This window comes from Xiphophorus couchianus, chromosome 9 (assembly GCF_001444195.1).
Source record: "Xiphophorus couchianus chromosome 9, X_couchianus-1.0, whole genome shotgun sequence".
NCBI classification, from domain to species: Eukaryota; Metazoa; Chordata; class Actinopteri; order Cyprinodontiformes; family Poeciliidae; genus Xiphophorus; species Xiphophorus couchianus.
This window is the reverse complement of record NC_040236.1, coordinates 12,277,570-12,301,256: the sequence shown is the minus strand read 5'-3', so window position 1 is coordinate 12,301,256 and position 23,687 is coordinate 12,277,570. Positions and strand designations below refer to the sequence as shown.

Here is a 23,687-nt window from a genome sequence, read left to right as displayed (position 1 = left end):
AAGAGAGAAGAGACTGTTCAGTAAAGGCACATTTACCAAAAACATTATTTATTCTCTATTTACTTCTTCCCTAAAAATGGTTTTGAGACATTTCATTTCATTAAGATAGACCTTCCAATCCTAAAACTGTGTGTCGTTTGTATTAACATGTAACTAGGCTCCAGTTTGCAGACGGTGTTATTCCGGTGACAGGGGCGCTCTTGTTGTGTTGTTTCCTGCCCACCTGGCGGACAGACAGTCGGTCCGGATCCAGGCTGTGCTGGAGGAGGCGGAGGAAGAGAAGGCGGACTTTTCTCTCCGTGTTTTCCCGCAGACCGCGGCCCAGCTGAGGTGACTGGCAGGACTTGTTTACTGGTGGAGAGGCTCGCAGAAAGAGAGACGGAAACGGCGAACCTGAGGGAGAGCGAGCTCCAAACGCAACGGGAATCCAAGTTTTTCCACTTGCCCTCGTATTTTTGAGTCTTTTTACTCGGATTTACCTCCCTTTTTGTGGACTCCCTGACACGGGATACTCACTTAGTGTGTTTGTGCGCTTTTTACAATTATCTCCAACTCTACCGCCGACGCCGAAACCTCGTTTGTTTTGGATTAGCCAGCTAACATTAGCTACTTCCCCTCCTCCTCCATCGTTGAGAGGAAAAAAAGCATCGGAGCGGCGTGGTGGAGACTTTTCTCACTACACCAGGCTAAACAAGGACATTTTTCTTTCTTTTTTCCCCCCTCCACCTCAGTCTTCAAGGTTTCTGCTTAAAAAGGTGACGCTCGTCTCGTCTGCTCGGTTTCCCCCAGTTTGGTATTTGTTTTATTTTTATGGGTGTTATTCGTTTGCGGCGCGGTGGTCAGCGGGGGTGAAGGAGTTCAGAGGAAGGTCGTAGTGTTGGAGAGAGAAAGAGAGAGACGGGGAGAAAACTGCACGTTTTTCCTGCTGGGAGTTTCCTGGGATGTACCTCCATTGGTCTTAAAACGGGAGAAGACGAGAAGGAAGAAGCTGCAGCGGTGATCCTGGAGACTTTTAACTTCAGCTGGAAAATAATCTCTGTTATCTCAGTGGAAGATACACACGACAGCACACCTCCAAACTAAGGGATCATTTAAATATATATATTTTTTTCCTGTATTTATTGGAGCATCAACATCAAAGCAGATGAACGGGGACTGTCGCCTTCACTTATGGAAAATGATTTTCACTCGCACATGTGTCACCAGAACCCAAGATCATATAATTTAGTTGTTTCTTTACGCATATATACCAGGGCGCGCATCACAAACTTGCCTGAGGAGGAAAAATAACTTGATATCTGCTCTAATATAAACATTTCCCCCCCTGAGGATTGGAGTTTCCTAAACACCTTCAGAGGGAGAGAGAGAGCACAACTTCAATCAAAATGAGGTGGTTGACGCTGAAGCTGCGAGCACAATTGGTGTTTTTTATCCTCTGTACCTGTGTTATATGCCAGTGTGGGCTAATAAACGGTGAAAGTAAGTATAATAATAATTATTATTACTAATAGAATTTACTGCTATTGTGCATTTTTTTTTGTAAACACAAAAATGTTTAAAATCTTGCTTGTTTGTTATTTTTTTCTCAGAGAAACCTAACGGTGTGAATATTTAGAGATTAATTTAACATAACCCCTTTTAGTATCACTGAATAAATTATTTTGTTTTTCTTTTCTTGTCACGAGACCCTCGCCTACGGTTCCGCGCATGCCCAGACTCTTCGCACGTCTCTTAATTGTTGCAGCTCGTTAATTTCAACTGCTGCGGCTGCGTAATAATAATTGATAATCTCCCGTTGTGCTTTGGAGGATTGTTATGCGAACACCCCCTCAGCCGCCCCGGGTGTGTTTTCGGGGGCCTGAGCTCGTAGCTGCGACCCCAGGGTCGGATTAGTCGCTGCTGCTGGACCAGGGTGGTCTGCGGCAGCGAGCCCAAACTGGGAACAGCAGGATTGATTAGTAGCCCGGTGAGCAGCAGCGAGGCCTCTCATGGCGACGCTAGACATCGTTGGATAGGGCAGGACGTTGTGCCATACATTTAAAATGACACTCCTTTATATTTGTTTTATATAGGACCTATTATTTTTTTACTCTGAATTGAAACTAAATATGCTTAAAATCTGTATAAACTTCCCAAATTGTTCATACCTCTGGCAGATTTTAGTTTTGAAATATTTTCATTCAGTTAATGATTGCTACTGGTAATACAACAATGTAGCTGGTTGTGTTTTCTGTCCCTGATTTCCGCACGTTTTGTAGATTTTTAGTAACCGAGATGCTGAAGCTCATGGGAGCGATGATGAAAGTCAAGGGTGATTAAAAATGGGGATTTCATCTCAACAAATGATATTTTATTGCATGCTTTTGTTAATATCATCATCAACCTTTGAGCATTCCTGTCTAAAACTCTATCAGTGGCTGAAAGGATTTTTATTCTAGATCGCTGAAATGTGCATTTTGATCAACTAAAAATGTAACTGCCTTTGCATTTTATGCCAAATGAGCTTTCCATAGTGACACACACATATGCGGCTTTGCTGCAGCTTGAATGTAAACAAATTATCCACTGACACTAAGAAGTCTCTTCATAGGTGGTGGATTAACCCTCGCTGCTCTTTACCTCCAGATCACAGCGCAGTAAAGGCTTCTTCCTCTCTGGAGGACGTCTCTGCTGCTTGTTGTTGTTTTCTTATTAATGAGCCGAGGTTTTACAGAAATGATCTAACAGAGCGCAAATTTAACAGCCCTGTTAAGCGTCAGCGACTGAGTGAGATAATAGTCCCATTTCAGATTGCCTAATGACCTTGTTTTAGAAAATACAGGGTGAAAATTTTCAGCTGCTGAGATCTAACGCGGGAAGCAGAAATATGAGTTATTGCAACATGAGAAAATAGATTGTTTTTTTTTCACTTTTGTGTCAATGATTTCCTTCTTTGGGTTTTGTGTGTAAATTTAAAGTTAAGTTGTTCAGGCTGAACTTTTGAGTGTTTGGAGATTAATAACAAACATTTTCATTGTTTGTCAGGGGTTTAACCTTTGGCCTACATTATGTCTCCTTGGGAAATTTGCTTTTAGTGTTGTTGGATGATGTGTTGCACAAGCCTGCAAAGTGTCTCAGAACATGATCTCATAGCAGAGCAGTGAGCAGGCAACGATCTAACGCCACAAATCACCTTAAAGAAGCTGCTCATTATGAACCAGTTGCCTCTCCTTGTCTTTAGTGTTGCAGTGGCAGGAATTGGTTGTGTTCCAGTAGAGTGGCTCTCAGTGGTTTGAGAGGAAGTGATCTGACTACTATTCACAGGTCATGTCTGCAGACAGAATGGAGGCCAGTGAAGGGGTTGTCTCAGACACACAGCTCTTTCCTTTTTGCTGTTTTTCTTTTTTCTTTCTCCCTCCTGCTCAGCGTCTCTCAGGGTATGTCTCATTGGCTGTTCATGAGTACTCTGGGAAGTGCCCATATTTGGGTCTCAAGATGTTTGCAGCAAACGTGGGGGTGGGGACAACAAGCAAAATTCCTAAAATATTTCATTCTGAATCCACATGCAGGGCAGCGGTCATGATGTGCCGACTGCACTTCCAGAAGGTCTCATAAGAAACGCTCCTTGTCACAGCTTCTTGATGAGCGTGGACAGCTATCGAAGTCATACTTATCAGTGAAATGTTTTCTGAAGCAACTGCTGAATTGTCTATTAGTCTAACTCCTGAAAAACAAGTTGTGCAACCGGAAGTCTTCCCCCCTCTTTTTGCTCCTTTAAAGCCTGTGAGCTCAGGTCTTTCAGGAGTTCATATGCATTTATTAGTACATGCTTTCCACACATTCTTGTCCATTATTCCTACACTGGGAATAAAATGTCTAGAGCAGCATCTTTCATTCAAGAGAAGTGGCGCAAATCAAAAGACCCGCACTGTAAGAGCTGCCCTCCGTTTGTGTTTGTCTGTAGCCTGTTTGGATTCACAGGCACTCTTCACTGAAGTGCACATTGGCATTTTCCGACAATGCTGTGCATGTTGTGGAATGCCTTTGAAGTGGCCCACCATGTAGGTGTGTGTGTGTGTGTGTGTGTGTGTTGCTTTGCACCCTGGCCTCTGTGTGCTTTCTACAGGATCTCATCTCTCAGCTTCTGACTGGTGCATTTCTGCACAGTGCAAGTTTTGTGTGTGTCCAGATGAGGAGGCCATGCATGAGAACAATGTGTATAAGGCATTTAGGTTCAAGAGTGGGCATCCCAAGGAGGCCCCACGGAACCCACCATAGGTCCAATTCATCAGACAGAGAATAGTTTTAGAAGAGGACGACGATGGTAACTGAGGTGAAGGATGTCACGATGTGAAGCAGAGCTGCTTGTACTGTGCTGAACAAATTTATTTATTTAAGAGCATCTCAAAAAGGATTGGTGCACTGTGATAACTCTCTGAAAGCCACGAACCAGATCCTCAGACAGCTAATTGATGATAAAAAGTTAGATCTTAGGACAAAGATGTGATATTTGCAGTCTGTCAATGAAATGAAGTGTTTTTTATAGGACAAAGTGAAAATATGTCATAAGCTGCAGCCAGGTGAATGAATTAACCTAGAATTATATATAGATCTATAATAATATTTATAGATCTGTCTCGATAACCAATTTTGCTTGACGATAAATTGTCCCAATGATTATTGTGATAAAAATAATATTGTTTTGAGACTATTTTCAAGAAATATGTTGATAATGGTATAATCATGCAAATTTGCCCTCTCAAAGACCAATAAACTTTGGTTTAGTAAAGAAGGCTGAAATATATTTTATACATCCAAAATAAAACCCAACAACCAAACACAAATGTAGAGCATAAAAAACACACCCAATCAAAACCATAAATAAAATGAATTATGATTTTTCTGTAAATTGCCCTTCAAAATTATTGATCATCAGAATGGAAATTATCAAGCTCATTTTAATTTATCATTTAATTAATTGACTAATTTCTTATTGCGACAGCCTTAAACATTCATATTCATCTCTGGTAATAAGAAGAATAAAAGAGATTGTAGAGACTGACCAAATAATCAGCCACAGATTGTAATTTGCGGACCTTCTCTTGATTGACTCCCATTTGGTAAAAAATCTTGGTGAAATACTGAAAAGCCAGATGATTACCCATTTCAGTGACTCAACCTTTTGAATATATTTGAAATAATAGCATAAACAAGATCAGGTTTGACAATTAAAAAACACTTTAATTGGACTATATGCTGCTTTTACATATATAGATTTATTATGTTTCTTCACTATAAAAACAGAATTAATATAGTCACAAGAAATGTGAAAATGTAGCTGCTCAAACCTTTTACCCATGAACTATTGGCCAATTAGAGACTATAAGTTTCATAGAAAGTTCATAGGTATGTTTATGTTTTGATAGGTTTGTCCCATTTGAATATAAACCACATTGCAGACATGCATCTCAGTATTTTTTCTTTATCATTGAAATGATGATGGTTTACTCAAAGTATTACCTGATGATCATCCTGAGGCTTCATAAATGAAGCTCCATATTGGGATAGATGCCTCCTCCTTTATCATATTGCTTGATACGTTAAACACAGAAGCATCTCCATTTTGACACAACATATCAGAGAAATGCATTTCCACCAGCTGTAGCTGCTGGATTACAGTCTGAGTTAAACATTACACATCATATCTTCTACTGTAAGACTGGGAAGGTTATTCAACTGCAGTTAAATGAGCTACAAAAGCTTATCTTAGAACTTCTCCTGTTCACTTAATGATAAGTGAAATTGAAGAATTTTAAATAACATTCAAGCAGCTTCTACAAAACACAAGGGGTCGGTAACAGTGATGTTTTTGGGTGTAAAGCATGAAATGTAGCTTTCGTTGTTCTCCAGCCTGGAACACAGTTCTGTGACGGACTGAAATAGCTTGGTAGTGATGGTTATTTCTCTTTCCTCTGATGTCGTCTCCTCCGACTCTCATTCTTCGATAGAGGAGTGAGACTGTTTATCTAAAACTCTGCTCACTGCACAGAAATGTGCTAGAGTGAGGAGGGGGATGGATGGGGAGTGGGAGACACAAAGAAACACAGACTGTGCTGTTACGCCATGCTGCAACAATCTGATTTAACAGTTTGCGTCTGGCTTATTTAAACCAGGCATCAGTTTAGTTTTGTGCAGTTTTTACACGAGCACCTTTTTCTCTTGATAATATCGGTAAAAGTCATAGAGTAAAACAAATGTTTATTTGGAAATTTAAACAGATCAATCTAGGAATGGGTCTGTACCTTCAGCTTTTACCTTTAGTAAAAAATCAGCTTCCTGAAAAAACCATTCGCCAAAAAAATCTGAAATAAGATAAAATTTCTTTGATTTAAAGGAGAAAAATAAATTTCTACTTCTAAAACTATGACTTACTTTTTTATATGTGTAACATTTTTAGTTTGTGATTTGTAGAGCAGAAGAAAACACATTTAGCACCTGCTAAATGTAGCATTTAAAATTTTCAGTTGCAGGACAGTGGATTTGTAAAATTTAAATTAAAATGTTAACTTTAAACAATTACAAAAACAATGCAGAAAAGTTTATATAAAATCATTTTTACCAGATTCTGCGTATTCTCGGAAGATCAACTAAATCACAGTGGGATATAATCTAATGAGTTCATGGTTTTCCTGATAAACTGCAGGATGTTTTCCAGCCTTTTGCGCTGATGTTCATATTGAAAACAGGAACAGAGAGACGATATTGGTCGCTGCAACTTCGAATCAGTCTTAGTGTTGCGACTCGCTGAGGACACGCTCTTCGAGTCTTTGCTTTTTTATTTGTTGTGCCCTCCCTTCCTTTTGTTACATATTTCTTTTCTGTTTTTCCTACCTTCCTTGTCTCCTTTAATCCTTCCTTTCTTTCCTCCCTCATGTCTTCCTTGTTTCTATTCTTATACGTGTATCTAAAGTTATGGTGAACTTCAGGGTTTTATTTTCTTAAATGTCTGTAAAGGATCTTTCCCATTTCTACATGAAAAAAGCGAAGGAAGGATCTTATGGTTCTTAAATAGTAGATCTTTGTAGATCTTTTCCAAATTATTGAAGATGTTTGTCCCTTGTGAGACTCTTGAGTGCAGACTCTGGTGGTCAAAGCTTGTAAAAACTCTTCAGGAATTTGAGGCTGTCTCTTTGAGAAGTCAACATGTTCATCTTTGTCGGAAACTGATCCATAACCCTTCCCTCTCAGGGTCGTCTTTCTGACTGCGCCTGGCCTTATTCATGCAAGCACACATGTACATCTCATCTTAAAAGAAAACCTGTTATTCACTAAAACACGTCAGCGCTTGTTAATTTCAAACAAACAATATTGGATTTACTAAATAAATGTTTACATTGCAAAGATTACCAACTATCTTCATCCGACTGCTTCCCCTGCTGAGTCAAATTCAGAAGATTTCCACATTTTTAACATACCAGCTCACGCGCTGCGCTGTGCAAAGGACAGATGCCTTCTTTGTATCTGTATCATGTGTTGGAGTGTGAGAGGGCAGCGGGTGCATGTGTGGTGTACAGTGGGCTCGAGAGGCTGTCCGACTAAACCCGATGGGTTACATTTATTTTAGGGACAGTCATATGACTGAGAAGTAGCCATTTGACACAGTGCCCAGTGAGGCTCTCTGCAGTTAATTACCTGCACACAAACAGAGTCGTAATTCTTGTCGTCGGTCCTAAGGAGGTACGGATTCAGCTGCAATAAAAAAAATTAAATAAATAATGTTTGCAGTTAATAAACGACATTAAATCCACCTCCGGTTGAGAAATAAATACTTTCCCACTAATAGCGGCATTTCTGCTGAATGGTTATTTTTAGAGGGTCTCTATTACTTTGATTCAAAACAGATAAACGTAATTTAATCCAGTGTTGCTCATATAACAGAACATTGATTATTAAAGTTATGATAATGTTATGTATGACATTGGTTAGTTTGATAGTCTTAAGGATCTCTTTTTAGAGTCGCATGAAGTTCAAAAGCTGGTATTTAACGATCAGACATGCAGTTTGTAACTCAAACTGTAATTTAAAAACAATTTTTTATTCATAAGAGTGATGGAAGGTAACCATTTCCACACCATGGCTCCATTTTTCCAGCCAGAAACATCTAAAAAAATCTTGATTTTAAGCCCTAGAAGTAGTATAATTTTAATCGTTTTGACGCTATTATTTTCAATACCTTATACTCCAAAGAAACAAAAAATATATAAAAAATACTGACAGTAGTTAGTATTTTTTATATATTTTTAGTTATACTAACTAACAATAGTTAGTATATTTCACATGCTAACTAATGGGGAGCAAAGGCTGTTAAAATAAACAGCACATTTTATTAATTTTTTTAATAAAATAGTTCTGCTAGAGAAAACATGGAAATTACTTCTCAGTTTAAATGTACCCTGAAATAGAATTAATCTTTGAAATTTGATTGAAGTTGTAATGAATTAAATTTCCACATTTATTTATTTATTTTCCTAACTAAATATTATATGCGTTTCCTAGGATGTGCCTTATTGTTTGTTATGGTTCACATTGACACAGCTGTAGAGCCACAGCTGTATGAGTTTAAGCTCATACATTATGGGATATCGGCCTAGTTTTTGGGTAATTCTATGAATTTGTTGTGCTTGAAACACAAGATTCATCACCTTTTGGTGACATCAGTGACTTTTTTTGGTCTCCTTGCTGAATATTGCTGACAACTGTAATTTGCATGTGTAAAAGACACCAAAACAGGCTGTAGTGTAGGCGCCCTCATCCTCCTGAATTTGGATCTAGATCTTTTGCCTGTAAGTCACACAGGTCTAATTTTCTTTTCGGCTTTATTTAATGAAGCGATATTTAGCTGAGGTTTCTTTGCTTGCTCCAGAACCTTCCTTACTACCCCTCCTGGGTCCACGCCTCACAAGTGTTTTCTTGTTTTTCTATGCTGGAGCTCCAACTCTTTGTGTATCCTTCTCCCTCCCTCCGTGTGCCGTTGCGTTCAAGGGTAAACGAGTTCACTGTCATCCGCTGCGATGTTTTCCTTTCACACAGCAGATGCGCACAGCCTGCAGACGCAGACTCGTCCTCCGCACACATACATGCACACACAGAGGTGCACACCTGCTAATCTGGCCTTTATGGTGTGGGAAAACCTCCTTCGTTAAATGTTTCCCCTCCCCTCTCTCTCTCTCTGTTTTCTTTCTCTTTTGCTTGTTTTTGTTTCATCCTGTCTTATTAGAGTCTAAGTGATGCTGAACATTTCCACCTGCACGTCCTGAACAACAGCCCCTGGTCACATGGCCTTCTCTGATTATGTTTGACAGGGCTCTCTGTTTTTGTCCTGATAGACCAGCCTGAGACGGATTACTATGGTGACAGGAGCTGTGCTGACAGTAGACTAACATCCCCTGTTTGACGACTCCTTGTTTCTACTGCCAAGATCGGCATTTACTGTGAACAGATCTTTAAATTTCTTCTTTTTGCCTCATTAGAAAATTTTACTTTACAACCTAGATTCATGTTGGACCTTTACAATTTAGTTGTTCCACCCAGTCTGCAGTCTGTTTGCTGTTGATTAGATTCAGATTTCAGTATGAACCTAACTGTACTAGCAGAGCTCTGAGTTGCTGTTTATACTGTCAGCTGTTTTGATACAATCAGTGAATCTCTGTCCTTCTTAAAACTGCATGGCTTCTCACCTCCAGCCAAGCAGCTTGCTTCCTCTTTTAAATCAAAACTCATTGGTGTCTAAACTTTGTGCACTGTGGCCCAAAATCACCAAGTTGATGCTATTTGGGAATCATACTTCTTTTCCCCATCAATTAGGGAAGCAACACAATTTTGTTGTGAATGCTGTCTTTTTATCTGCTTAGAAATAAAAAAAAGAATCAACATTTTACTGTAACAAAGTAGAAAACAGAAGATTTTTGGGTCAGGAAAAGGGTCTCAGACAAAAGAAAGGTGGCCTAATTTACGGTATAAAAATGAAATCATAAAAACATGTTTTGTAAAATAAAAATACTGTTTTGTAACAGATATTTTCAGTCGAAGAAGCAATACAGTAAATTTGAAAATCTCATCCTATAGAAATTACAAAAAGTGTCTTTTTCAGCTTTTCTGGAGAGTCAAATATAAACCGGTCTTGAACTTCAGTCAGGGGCCACCCAAAATCATCACAAGGGCCAAACATTACTGCTCCATGAGCATTTTATTACCATGGTGAAACAAGAAAGTAGAAACATCATGATGTGTGAATGCTTTTCCTCTAAAGACAGAAACGCTAGTCAGAGGTGTTTGGATGATCGATTGTTACCATTTAACATTCAAGTCTGTGCACATATTTTTCCAGTAAGGAAAATTATTTCTTTCATATCTGCACCATGAAAGCCAGGATAGTTTGCCTGCATATACTCAAGTGCATTTGCTGGTTCAATCAATAAAAACATTGAAGTTTTTTAACATTATGTGCTTTATAAGGAGCTTCCGTTCAATGCTGCGTTACGTCAGGATGGTAGAAACAACATGGCTACTGGCCCTGATTTTGTGGCTGTAAAACTGATAATGCTTTATGAAAGTGTTCAGCGGAAGTCGATGTCTTGTTAAACAGCTGCTATATGTTCCAGTTTTGAAAATGATTAGCAGAGATCAAAGTCCCAGTGCTGGCATGGAAAAATAATTCGGACCGGAAGATTTGTAAAATTTTAAGAGCTCAGTAGCGTGGTGATCACGTGAAGTGTGTCAAAGATTAAAACGACGCTGAGCAATATTTTAAATAAACAGCATGAAAGGGTTGAACTTGATTTATTTCACTGGTGATGGGATCTTTTGCTGCACACTTGTATGTTTTCCTAACTCATGTTTATTTAATATTAATCGGTGCGATTTCACAAACATACAGTATTCAGCTTTGGTAGATTTCAGCCATGCTGGGATGTGTAGTTGAGAAGAAAATGCTTTTGTCTTGTAATGGCACTCTTTAGTCCAGACAAATAAAGAGTAATGGAGTTGTTTTTTTTTTCACAACCACAACTTGTTGGAGCCTTTGGGCACCATCCTGAGTCTTGTTTTGTTGTCAGTACAGCTCCATATTTTCTCCAATTGATGCCACCTTGCTGTGGTTTGGTCTCTGTATAAGGCTGTTGGGATTCTGCACCCTGCTCCTGACTGATACATCTGAACATGATATCTTTTTGATCCCTTTCAACCTTTTTACAAACTGTTGCTTCAGCTAAAGGTTGATCAGATACACCATATTGTAACTGAGGTTGGGTGTGGAACCAAAAGCGTCAATCAAAATGTGGTTACATGAAGTATTAGTTTAGGCCGTGGACCCTTGAGATCCATTGTCAGGACACCTGAAGGGCTCTCTATAATTTTATGAGTGAAAGAACAAATGTAAACTGTCTCTAATGTGTCTAATGAACAATTGTTCATTAGACACATTACAATTAGGTGGTACATTTGTTGACTGAAAAAAAAAGAAAACCAGACAAATGGGTACAAATTAGAGTAAAGGGGCATGATGGTGAGTCATTGTGAGAAAGGACATGGACTTGATGCTTCTGCAGCCGTTTATGAGCCCACATCAAGTGTTCCCTAATTATATTGTAGTTAAATGGATCCCATATTGAATTATGCCTTGCTGTTAAATGGCAGCATAATAAATGAAAGTCATTTTACAATACCACTGTGGCCACAGACCTCCCACTCCAGGGACCTGACTGTCAGACGTAACACTGAGGAATTTTATTGGCCGGTCAACGTTTGCATGTAACATCATCCATCCAGACTTGTCAATATGTTATACCGTATTTCATTTTATTTTAAACATGTTTGTCCATGATTCATTGATTGATTGGGGTTCATTGATCATAGTGCCATTTCCGCTTGTTGTTGATATGGAAGAAGTGAACATGAAAGATGTGGATTTCTTGGTCTGCCTGTGGGTTGGAGAATAAGATGTTGAAGTTGGAACAGGCCTGGGCAGTGGAAAAGGTAAAGGAAGGGAGAGATGTGGAGAGAGGCAGCATTGGTGTGTGTGTGTGGTTTTCCTACAGCAGCCAGTGAGAGCTGGTGGTCTCACGGTGCAGACAAACGGGCCATTAAACTGACCTGACCCTCGGCTCTCCATCCCCTCGACTTCCGTCATGCTGTTTGCTCCCGTGCTTCTTTACTTTCTCCTGTGAAATTCTACCTGAGCCCCCACCCCTCCGACCATCCTCCTTCCTCTTTCCTCCTCGATTTTCCATCCCCAGACATCTCTTAATAGTTTTAATCTTTTCCACTTACACACATGGAGTTCTTCATGCAGAACGTACATGGAAAAATGTCAACTTGAACAAAATAATTTCCGATTTTCTCTGTGTCTGTTAGTTTTGGGTTCATTTGGCAGCTATATTTGGTAAAATCTATAAGATTAGTGATGCATGGGGTAATCTTCCTTACCAAAAAAACTACATTGTGGAAAAAAAGTTAAGGATATCGACTTACTCTCTTAGAGTACAGCTTGGCAAAGAAGAAGGAAGAAGGGAACGTGTATGGATGGACAGGAAGAAGCGGGTTTAGCAGAGCAGACGCAGCTTATCCAGACTCGTGCGTAGCGCTGGTTTGTGGGTCAGAGCGTTGGTTGGAGCCGGTCCCTGCAGCTGCTGCTGTGTGGCGGCGAGTCAAGTGGGGTAATGGAGTCCCAGCCTTCTCGCTCTCAGGCCTCTACTCACCACACCGTGCTCCACTCACTAACGTGGAAAGATGAAAAGTAACATCACATGTCTTTGGGATTACTCTCTCTGTGTCTGTGGTTGTGTCTGCTGTGCTGTTTATCCTCTGAGCCGCCTGGCCTGCTGTTGGTTACCTGCTGCTGTTTCCCAGCCACCACCCCCTCTGCCCCATCACCCCCCAGCCTTGTCCTTAGCACCACCTGGTTTAGCTGTTGTGTTAGGCGTGGCTTGGATTTTTCAGATTCTTCTTTCTACTTGATGGGACTGATGTTTTTCCAGCTGCTCTTTAAGATATTTTGCTGCAGTCCTTTTGACTTTAATAGCTCATTAAAACAGAATTTAAACCAATGAGGGGAGATAACTCAAACATGGTAATAAAATGTAATTCAGTAAATATCTTTGCAGCTTTTGCTTAGATGTGTCTTTTTCAAAAGCCACATTTTTGCATCAGTTTTTGAAGAAGCTGAGTAGTGCAGAAAATCAGGATATGTTGAAACTACAGTGAGGCAATGCTGCAATTTGCTGGGTAAAACGTAAAATAAGTCATTAAGATCTGTTGATTCTGGATTCGTTTATCAAAAATGTAATTTCTCAACTTTCTCAACCAAACTTTGTCACATGATTTAATTTGTGTTGCTAGATTGGAAACAAAGAGGGATGTTTTATTTACCTACAAGTACCATGCTCATATCAAGGAAATTAGGTTTTCCTGTTGTTGATTGCTGAGAAATTGCTCTAGTGTTTAAAAAAGTAAAGATTAATCTTTACTTTTCCTTGTTATTACATTACTGTCTGATTTCATGCTAGCAGCACATGTAGCGTTAGCCATTAAGCTGTTGAATTGGTTTTTTTTTTAATGACGTTGAAGGTGAAAGTCAGTTGGCCCAAAATAAGAAGAAATAATGTAAAGTTTTCAAGGAATATTCTATAATTAAATAACATTTTAGTATTTAACTATCTTCTTTATTCTTGGAAGTAAAGAAAATTAAACTCATACGTAAATTTAGGATTTGAAATGAAATCTTTAACCCAGAGATCCTCCATATGGAGGATATGGAGGCTATCCTCCATAGCCGTGTTTGCCACAGTGTTGGTATATCATGGACTCCTAGTTTGTGCCTCACTCTTCATCTCTAGCCACACTTTGAAACCCACCCAGCGGTCCGCAGCGGAACATTCAGCACTTTTACCCTAAAACACTGTTGTTGTTTTCTTTAATGTCTTGTTTCTCATTTCCTTACACACCTGTTGATCCTCCTCTTGTACCCCCTCACCGCCACCTTAAGGCCTTGAGTCCAAAGTCGAGCTCGGCTTGTTGAAGCTAGAATATGGTGAGTCATTGTTTTTATAAATAAGCAGCAGTGACACAAGGCCTTTCCTCTTCCCCCTGCCTCTTTTTCTCCTCATCGCCCTCTTGTCTGTACTTGTGTCTCCCCTCTCCTTACCGTCTGCCCCTCTCCTGTCCCTCCATTGCGGTGCCAGAAGGTAGGAAGAGGGAGGCGAGCCAAAGTCACCAGAGCGATCTGATTTGGGTTCCTCTTCTTGCTCAGCGAGCCTCCTGACGGCCCAGGTGGGGTTTGCTCCTAGCTGCTCCAATCTGCCACCAGCTGGCCCTTTGCCACAGCTGTAACTGGACCCGGTGTTGTATAAAAATAGGCTGGGTCATCTTGGTTTGCCATGCTCCTCAATGGGAGACTGAGGCAATGGAGGAACAGGTGCTCCAGCCCACACGCTCCTCCCCTTCACCGCTATCTGATGTCTTCAGTCGCCTCGGTGATTGTCTCTTTATGCTATTTATAAATACTGTGGAAAAGTTGTAGGCTTCTTTCAGTCAGCTGACTGTCACTGTGCAGCAACAGGTAGGGAAGGGGCAGTGTTACTTTGTGCTTTATACAGCAAGAGCAGTGGTGTCCAAACGTTTTGCCCTAGGGGCCAAAACCGGCAAATTTAAACTAGTGGGGTGCCACAAAATCCATTAAATTAAAAATGCCAAAATTTGTTTCCTCAATAATAAGCAAAATTTTTTGTCAAATCTTTATATCATCAAAGATTCAAAGCACATAAAGAGCTTTGGACGGTCGCCTTATTACAATTTTTTGGGGTCGATTGCTATGTTTTTGGCCAAATGTTGACCACTCTTGATGCAAAATCATTTCAAGGGTCACAATTTCCCTCCTGCGCCACTGTTTGGACACCTCTGAGCTAGAGAAAACCCCTTGTTTGAAGGACAGAGAGGACATGGCAATGTAGGAACAGCATAATGGAACATTTTGAAACCAAAACTTCTTGAAGCTTTTCCATAATTTTCACCTACCGTTCTGCTTTGAGCTTATTCATATTCAGAACACCCTTTCTGTGTCTCTTTCTGGCTCATGTCCTCATCTCTCTTTGTTTTGGAGGTACATGCTGGCACTTGTTACTAAAAATGCCTCTCATGCAGTTTCTCTGTGTGTTTTTTTTGTTTTTTTTTCTCACTACAGAAACCAGAGATTGGTAGCAGGCGCACAGGCAGGCTGGCTTCGTGTCTCAAGACTTTCCACATTCATATTAACAAATACATTTTTCCACCAGCGCTCCACCTGGCACCGCAGCCACACGTCTTCCCTCTCAGCAACCGAACTGTTGACAAATCTATAATCAGCAGATCACCTCATCGGGGAATGGGAGAGAGCAAACTTCTCACAGTCCATAGTTAGCCAGCACCTGGTCTGACAGGTCTGATTTCACGCTGAACTAATGTGCAGCAGAGTCGAGCCGCTCTACGCGCCGTAAAGGGCTCCCTCTCTGTCCTGCCCCTTCCCAAACCGCTACCGTAATGCGCTTCATCTCTGCCAGCCAGCTATCATTAGTTGACGCATATTAAATTCTTTGCAGGAAATACAACTCTATAAATAAGAGAATAATCTGTCTGAAACTGTAGCTATACTATAACTGAGGCTGCAGCTGTGAAGGCTCATAGAACAGAGGAGATGGGTCAGCTGATGTGGAGATGACCTCACTTGCACCTGTTGTACGATTTATGTATTTGTTTTTATTTATTTATTTATTTGCTGAAAAAATGAAGTCACTCTGAGACCAAATGTTGAAATGATATTTACAAGCAGTTAATACATTTCTTCTGTATGAATCTAGATTAGTTTTAGTTTAGGGCTGAAACTAACCATTATTCTAGTTATCGATTAATCTATTATTCTGGCGATAACCGATTAATCGCAGCAAAGAATTCATCTACATCTAAAACGCCTAACATCATCAATCTCAGCCTTTTCTGCTTGACTTAACATCGGTACAATATAAGGCTAATCTGTTGAATATTTTTTAGATGAACCGATTAGTAATTAGCAAAAGGTGACTTTTAGAAGTAGTAGGAATTTTTATTTATTTATTTTTAGTTTTTTATAGAATTTCAACTAAAACTATGCCACTTGAGGAGTTCTGGGTAGAAAATATTTACAAAGATTTTTCTTTTAATCTTAAATGCAGAATGTAAATACTTTTGGTTGAATTACTGCTCTTAGTGTGTTGATTTAGTAAATGTCCTTTTTTTGACTATGTATACTCCAATTGACAATCAATTACCAATTAGGTTGATGATCATTGCAATAATCAATTAATCAGCCCTGTTTTAGTTCCTGTCGGCTGACAAGGGATCAAGACCAGTGGACTGTTTAAAAAACAATTGCAAATCCCTCCCCAAAAATATATAATCTGCTTATAATTTCTTTGAATAACTATATCTCTATCTTCAAGTCATTTTAAAAATAACATTGAATAGCTGCTAACTATTTATTTTTTTTGCAATCACACTAGCACATGGTTTAAAGGCTGTGAAGCAGAAACTTAAGTCTTTAGAGGAGAAGCAAAATCAGAGGGTAAGAACATTTTGTTTCTTCATGTTCTGTTTGGATCGTGTCCACATCACCATGCCTTTCTACAGAACGTGAGCCAGGAAATATTTGAACTTCATACAATCTTGTTTTGTTTTTTTTGTTTGCTTTTTTTTTTTACCTGCAGATTAAAATCTTGCATGTTGCTGAATAGAGTAGAAGTGCTGGCATGTCTGAAGGCATTGTTGCAGGCGGCGTCCTGAGCTGTGCTCCTGCACGTTGTAGAAAGATGAAATGAATTGCACTCTTGCGCATATCGTGTCACTGGGAAGTTATCATATTTGGAACCCTTTTCTTCAGTTTTTTTTTTTTTCTGACACCTTTGTACTCCTCCTCTTCCTCATTCCTGGTGCCAAATTAAGTGTCAAACAGAGAGAGAAGGCAGGCTGATGGCCCACTTGTCAAAAGGTCTACTGTGGGGTGCAGTATGTTCCAGCCTGGGCCCAGCTATCCACGCCACCCACCCGGGCTCATTAGTGGCTGATTGGGTTGTTATTGTAATTAGGAGATCCTGTACATCCCGTGAGAACACAGAGCTGTCTGCTTCCGGGTGGTCCGGAGCGACAGGGTGGGCCGCAGGGATTTCACTCACTGTCCACTCTACAACTGCATGTGATTTTTCATTTTGGGGAAATTTTATATTAAAACACAGATTATATTTACAGTGTATTTTGAAGCAGCAGGTGGCTGTTTTTTTTAATGCTGTGTATTTTGCTGCTTTTGTCACTTCTCTTATTATGCTTCCTCCGTAATAACAAAGATTTCTTTTATGTTCTAACTAAATTTATATGCATGTGATGCACATTGCAGAGAGCAGTTCATCCTGTGTTTTTTCTCTCCCTCCAACCCTGCAGACTGTTGCATGTCTTGTCCCTGTGGTCCATAGCGACTCTCCATTCATGCATGTGATCACCAACCGCTCTGTTTGTTACGTCACTGCGTTCCTGATTGGGCTTAACTTACACTTTTTCCTCCTTCTCCTCTTTTTTTTTTTTACTTCCCCCTTGCGACCCCTTTCCCTCCTCGACCCACGTTTTCCCCTCGTCTTCTGCCGTTTGTCCTGTGTTTTAGCTGCCAGACTAGAGAGCAGAGAGGGAGGAGATTGCTCATTATTTTAAAGACAAGGGGGCTCCTGCCCCCTCCCTCTTATCTCAGCTCTTTCACATCTACCCTCTGATGACCAACCCCCTTTTTTTTTTATGCTCCTGTCAGTCAAGAACAAGACTCCATTTTACATTTTCACTGAGCTCAGTCTGCTTCCCCTCAGTAACGCCAACCTGTCTGATCTGTAAAAGGTTATGTTTGTGTCCGCTTGGTGCGTCTTGAGGGGGCCCCTCTTGCACCGTGGCCCCACTGGCTGTTGCATAACCCCTTTTTTGTTTTGTTGTCGTGTTTCACAATAGGCATCCAGTTAGCGCCGGTGGCTGACAGTGAGTAGGAGGCCTGCAGCCCTGTTTGATGTGTCCAGCAGATAAGGCAGGCGGGGTAGAAAAAGGTGTAAGGTTGCTGTTATCACCGGTAATAACGGCAGCTGCCACGCAGAGGAAGTGTGTTTTTGTGTTTTGGTTCCTGATACGGTTAGTATCCAATAAAGGAAGACGAAGGCGTGTCCGAGGCAAACCCCTGTTGCTGATTCAGATGTTATGAGATGCTTATCAGGAGAAATGGATGATTTGGCTTTTCCCTGCTAGCTGCTGAGGGAGGATTTAAATAAATCTATTGAACTTAACCCTGTTGTGTGCTTTTCAACTTTGTCAAATTGATAGCGACTGAAAGAAATGACAATGATGCTCAGGATAGTTCATACCAGCACTTATAAATGATTTGATTGAGATTCACTTATCAGGCTTTTTCTGGCAGATACTGATTTCCTTTGAGGTCTGACCTGCAGGATTCACACACAGTCTCAAAAATTCTTCTTAGATCATTTTCCAGAGTAGGATAAGTCAAAAAAAAATTTATGTTGAAAAATGTTTCAGTTTACAGATTTCATTGACAAAAAATTCAGAATATCTAAAAATGCAGTAAACTTCTGTTATTTATAATTAAAGCACATATTTTATCCCTGATTCTTGCATTCAGTTTAGTTTTTTTTAGTAACTTTTTGGCCCCTAAACAATTGCACCTCGGATTGGTAACCTGGGTTTTATAATCACTCCAAACAAAGCTCTTACACATCATTTCTTGTATCAAAGTTTATCTGCATCTAAAAGTATATATTTAAAACACAATTTTATAATCCAGCCCAGATTGTGGCTGGTCTAATAATAGATTTTAGAGATCTAATTATCGTTGACAGACCAACAGAAGTAGGAGTTATAAGCGTTGATCTGTTTAATGAATGGGGAAAACAATCTTTCTGATAATTAATTCTAGCCAATCATAGGAAAACTGATTCTAATTACTGATTGTTTTGTGCATCTTCTGCATCGAATGTTAAAACTTACGATCTTTGAAATTTATTCAAGTTTGTCGAGCTGTTGCCAGCCGGGTACTTAAAAATGTTGCCTCTGATTAAATGTTATTTAGGGCTGCACAATAGGTTGTATTTCATTCAGTGTTTGAAATTTATTACAGTAGCAGTATTTTGTATTTCAGGTACATACATTTAAACCTTTCTTACCACTAACAGATGTAGCCCTAGTTGTGTTATCAGGCACAGTGTTGTTAAAATGTAGTAAACTCTCTTCCAACCTTTTTGAAGTTTTGATTTTTTTTCCTGTCTAAGCATAGCGCTGACTGACCCTACTTGTCAACACATAGTTATAGTAAAGATTGTTGGGATTACTGCCACCACAGGAAGTAATTAAAGTTTTTCATTGATCCTTTTTCTGGTTTGAGTTTTGTACCTGGATTGTTGTGCATGTCTGGCAAATCATTTACAGAATGAGGACGAGAAAAGCCGACTTCAACCTGGAACTGATCAATGGCAATAACAGCTCTGCTGAAACACGCACACTTTCTCAGTCTAGCATTTATCAATTTCTTTGAGTAATTTTTGATATTTGTCATGTGCATCACTGAGAGCCTAGAAGCTAATTGCGTCTTTCAGATGTTCGACTGTAAAGTCACACACCGACTTTGTTGGACTGATTTATACGAATGAGCTTCACAGCAATTATGCCATTGTGTATGGAGAGAAAAGCTTCAACAATAGTAAATCCAAGGAACAACAACCGAAAGTGTTAACAGCAAAGATGTGTAGAAACGCTTAAAAGAAAACTCAATTTTATTGCAGTAGTATGATCTCACCATGAAACGTTTTACTGCAGTCCTTTAAACTGTGAGCTTTAGTTTTCAAACTCTCTTAGCACTCTCACTGTCTGTGGTGGCAAAATAAGCTGGGTTCTCTGTCCAGCCTTTTTTTCACAGCTTCAGTTATTTTAAACTTCCCAATTATTGCTCTCACTGTAGATGGGGAGTGAGTTTAGTTCAGTAGTAAGGGTCTGACGATAGACAATAAGATTTTAAGCTCACGGTACGCTTCAATCAAGAAGTAACGATAATTTAAAAAAGGTTTTTACTTTTCTCACCAGTGAAATTGTATTTTTACATTTGTAAAACTAGTTAAAATTTATTATTATGTGCAAGACGTTAAAAGAACTGCCTGTATAAATGGATCACTCCAAAAAAAATATTGCTAAAATCAGATCACTCATGTCCCCACAAGACTGAAAAATTAGTTCATACCTTTGTTTTTAGTAGACTTGATTACTTCAATGGCATTTTTACTGGATTATCAAAAAAAGCAATAAGACAGCTCCAGCTTCTCCCGATTGCCGCTGCAAGAGTCCTAACTAAAACAAAAAGAGATCAGCATATCAGTCCAGTTCTAAGATCCCTGCACTGGCTGCCTGTTGCTCAAAGAATAGAATTTAAAATATCTTTACTAGTTTACAAAGCATTTCATAATAAAAACCCAGACTACATTTCTGATCTTCTTCAACCCTATATGCCACTCAGACCTTTAAGATAATCAGAATCAAACCTACTAATGATTCCGAGAGTCAGAACTAAACATGGTGAAGCAGCTTTTAGTTTTTATGCTCCAGCGCTCTGGAATAAGTTTCCTGTTCATTGTAAAACTGCCCCTACCTTGAGTTTATTTAAAACAAGGTTAAAATCCTTCTGATTTGAAGTTGCCTATTCTTAAAATCTTTAAGTCTACTCATTCACTATATTTAACATTTTTTAATGTTTACTTTGTCTATTTTTAATCTGCTTGATTTTTTAAATTATTATTACTATCTTCTTGTTTGTTGTTTTTTTAACTTTTTTTATAAGCACATTGAATTGTCTTTGGCTGAAAGGTGCTATATAAATAAAGTTGCCTTGCTTTCAATAAAGGCACTAGAAAATGGTCAGTGTTTACGAATCTGTGAACAAGATAATGCTGATATTTTAAAGTAACGTTTCTTGACGTATAGACAATCATCTTGTGCTTGCATGTTTAAAAAAAAAAGCTCAGCTGAAATCCTCTCTGGTCAGAGAGGCTTATCACTACTCCCTATTGGTTGCATGTCTGCACAGCGTTTTGGACTACGTGTAGCTGGAATTGGACTTTACTGATTTTTCTCTAGTACTAGCAATGATAACTTGAAGTTGTTCGAGTAATTAAGTTCACTGTAGCGCAGAGTATGTTCCCTTATTGCAGTAGGAGAAAAGCAGTAATGTAATAGGTGGGCAGCTCAGTCAGTACAAACAAAAACAAATGTTGCTTACGTGCAATTAAATTTAAGGTAGAAATTCTTTCAGAATTTTCAGATTATAATTGTGAAATAAAAGGTTGATTTATTTAAAGAATTTCACCCATTTTTACCAAGGTTGCCAATAAACGTGAAGGTTTGCTGTATGCCAATAATATATTTGACCTACATCCGATTTAGAAGACAGAAGATTTTATTTTTTATTTATGGCTTTGTAGTTTATTATTAGATATTGACCATAAAGTAACTGTTGAAGAAATGGGATAGTTTGAAAGAAGAGAAAAAAGAATAACAGGTAAACTGAATATTTGATATTAGATTTCTTCCTCATCTCATCCAAACTTTTCATTTTTCTTCCACACAATCTTGGCAGAAAACTATCAGCTTTTTTAGCTTTCAAGGAATTTTCCCCAACCAACAAATTTTTCCTTGATTGCTCTAACATATCCCAACAATGTGTATTGTATTTTGTAAAATAGGTAACCTTGGTTTTCACATTCTGTCTGTAAGACTGTTCATTAATTCTCCTCATATGTAATGCGTTTGAGCGTCTGGCTCATGCATTTGATTTTCCTGTGTGTGTGTGTGTGTTCCAGCGTACAGCGACTAGAGACTATGAATGAGCTGGGATAAGCACTTTGCTTCAAGGCTTCATTTTTGTTAACCCATTCATGTCTACTTCATTCATATCAGAGAGGGCATTACAGTCACTTCCTCTCTGCAGAAAGAAGACTGTTGGTTTGTTAGGAGAGATGAAGATGGCCAATCAGATGGTGTCCCTTCTTTTAAAGCAAATCAGAACAAAACGGCGACAAAAAACTCCAGTTGTTGCACTTTTAAATTTAGGTTGCAGTTGTTTGACAGATCCTGTATTTAAAGCCTAACTGTCTTAGATCTGTAGTCCATATATTCATAGTGAAGATCTGTGATTTATGAGTTATGATAAAAAAATGTGGTAGAATCCCTGAATAAATTATTATATTCCCAGATAAAAATGAGATCAATTGTTCACATCAGTAAATTGTTACATGGTTGGCATCTTCTTACTTTTTTTGCTTTTCTCTCCGTTCAGTTTGTCAGAGCAAGAACATCCGGAACAACGTGACCAACCTCCGGTCACTGGAGAACTGCACCATCATCGAGGGCCACCTGAAGATCCTGCTCATGTTTGGGGCCAAGTCCGGCGACTTCCAGGGCCTCAGTTTCCCAAAGCTGCGAGTGGTCACTGACTACGTACTCCTGTTCAGGGTCTACGGTCTGGAGACCCTCAGCGACCTCTTCCCAAACCTGACGGTGATCCGTGGTAACAACCTGTTCTTCAACTATGCCCTGGTGATTTACGAAATGCTGCAGCTGAAAGAGGTGGGCCTGCACAGCCTCATGAATATCACCCGGGGTGCCGTGAGGATAGAGAAGAACCCAGACCTGTGCTACCTGGCCACCCTGGACTGGTCCATGATCCTGGACTCAGTGGAGGACAACTTCATCGTGGCCAATAAGAACGAGCGGGAGTGTGGAGATGTGTGTCCCGGCACGGCGCAGGGCCAGACCCTCTGCACCCAGACCACCATCAATGGCCATTTCAGGGGGAGATGCTGGTCGCAGACCTATTGTCAGACAAGTAAGTGCCAGTCTTCTTTTTTCCCCCTCCTTCATCTGCTCTGTCACTACTTCCGGTATGTCTCTTTTGAACCAGTCTAATAGAAAGGTTGCAAAAAATGGGATGAGACATTCAAACTAGCGGTCTGTTTCATGCCGATACCAGTATGTTGTTTATGAGGACATGTTTAGAAACAGTCACTGGAGAAAATTTGCTCAGAAGTGACGTTTCCATCCCCAACGATGCGTTTAATGACGTCTATAATGTGGAAGGCAGGAGTTATGGACACACCATGCCCTCCTATTAGCATTCATTGACAGGCTATGTGTGGGCTGAATGAGCTGTAATTAAAGGCTGGTAGGTAAAAAGAGTCAAATGCATTGTTGAGTTGGGGAATTACAGCAAAATGAAAGGTTAGAATGAGAGACTAGGCATGGGGAAAGAGGTGTCAAAACCTACGTGGATTTGCCAGCTGTCTTCTGTTTTTCTTTGTGAAAATATATGTTTGGTCAGTGCTGGATCTCTGGAAGTTTATTGTCTGACATTTGGCAAAGAATGAAGTTAAATTTGATCTTTTTCTTGGAGGATACAGCTTGTTTTTTTTTTTAAGATGACTGTTTCTCAGTCAGAGAGATTAAATATGACAAGATCGGACACATTTATATATACAGTATATCACCATTTGCATTCTGCGTTCAATGTTTGCTCCCTGATTTGTCAATGCTTGACATCGGGGACACAGTACAGGAAATGGACCTCT

At 39.6% G+C, this 23,687-nt stretch overlaps 1 protein-coding gene across 1 annotated transcript in view; it reads left to right on the top strand.

Moving 5' to 3' along the window:
* Window positions 1-276: 276 nt before the first annotated feature.
* The window catches only part of insrb (insulin receptor b), an 81,900-nt gene continuing 58,489 nt past the window's right edge, over window positions 277-23,687 (top strand). The window contains exons 1-2 of the mRNA XM_028027068.1: window positions 277-1,479; window positions 22,400-22,948. Coding sequence (XP_027882869.1) covers window positions 1,386-1,479; window positions 22,400-22,948 — 643 coding nt within the window. The 5' untranslated portion in view covers window positions 277-1,385. The remainder of the gene's footprint in view (window positions 1,480-22,399; window positions 22,949-23,687) is intronic.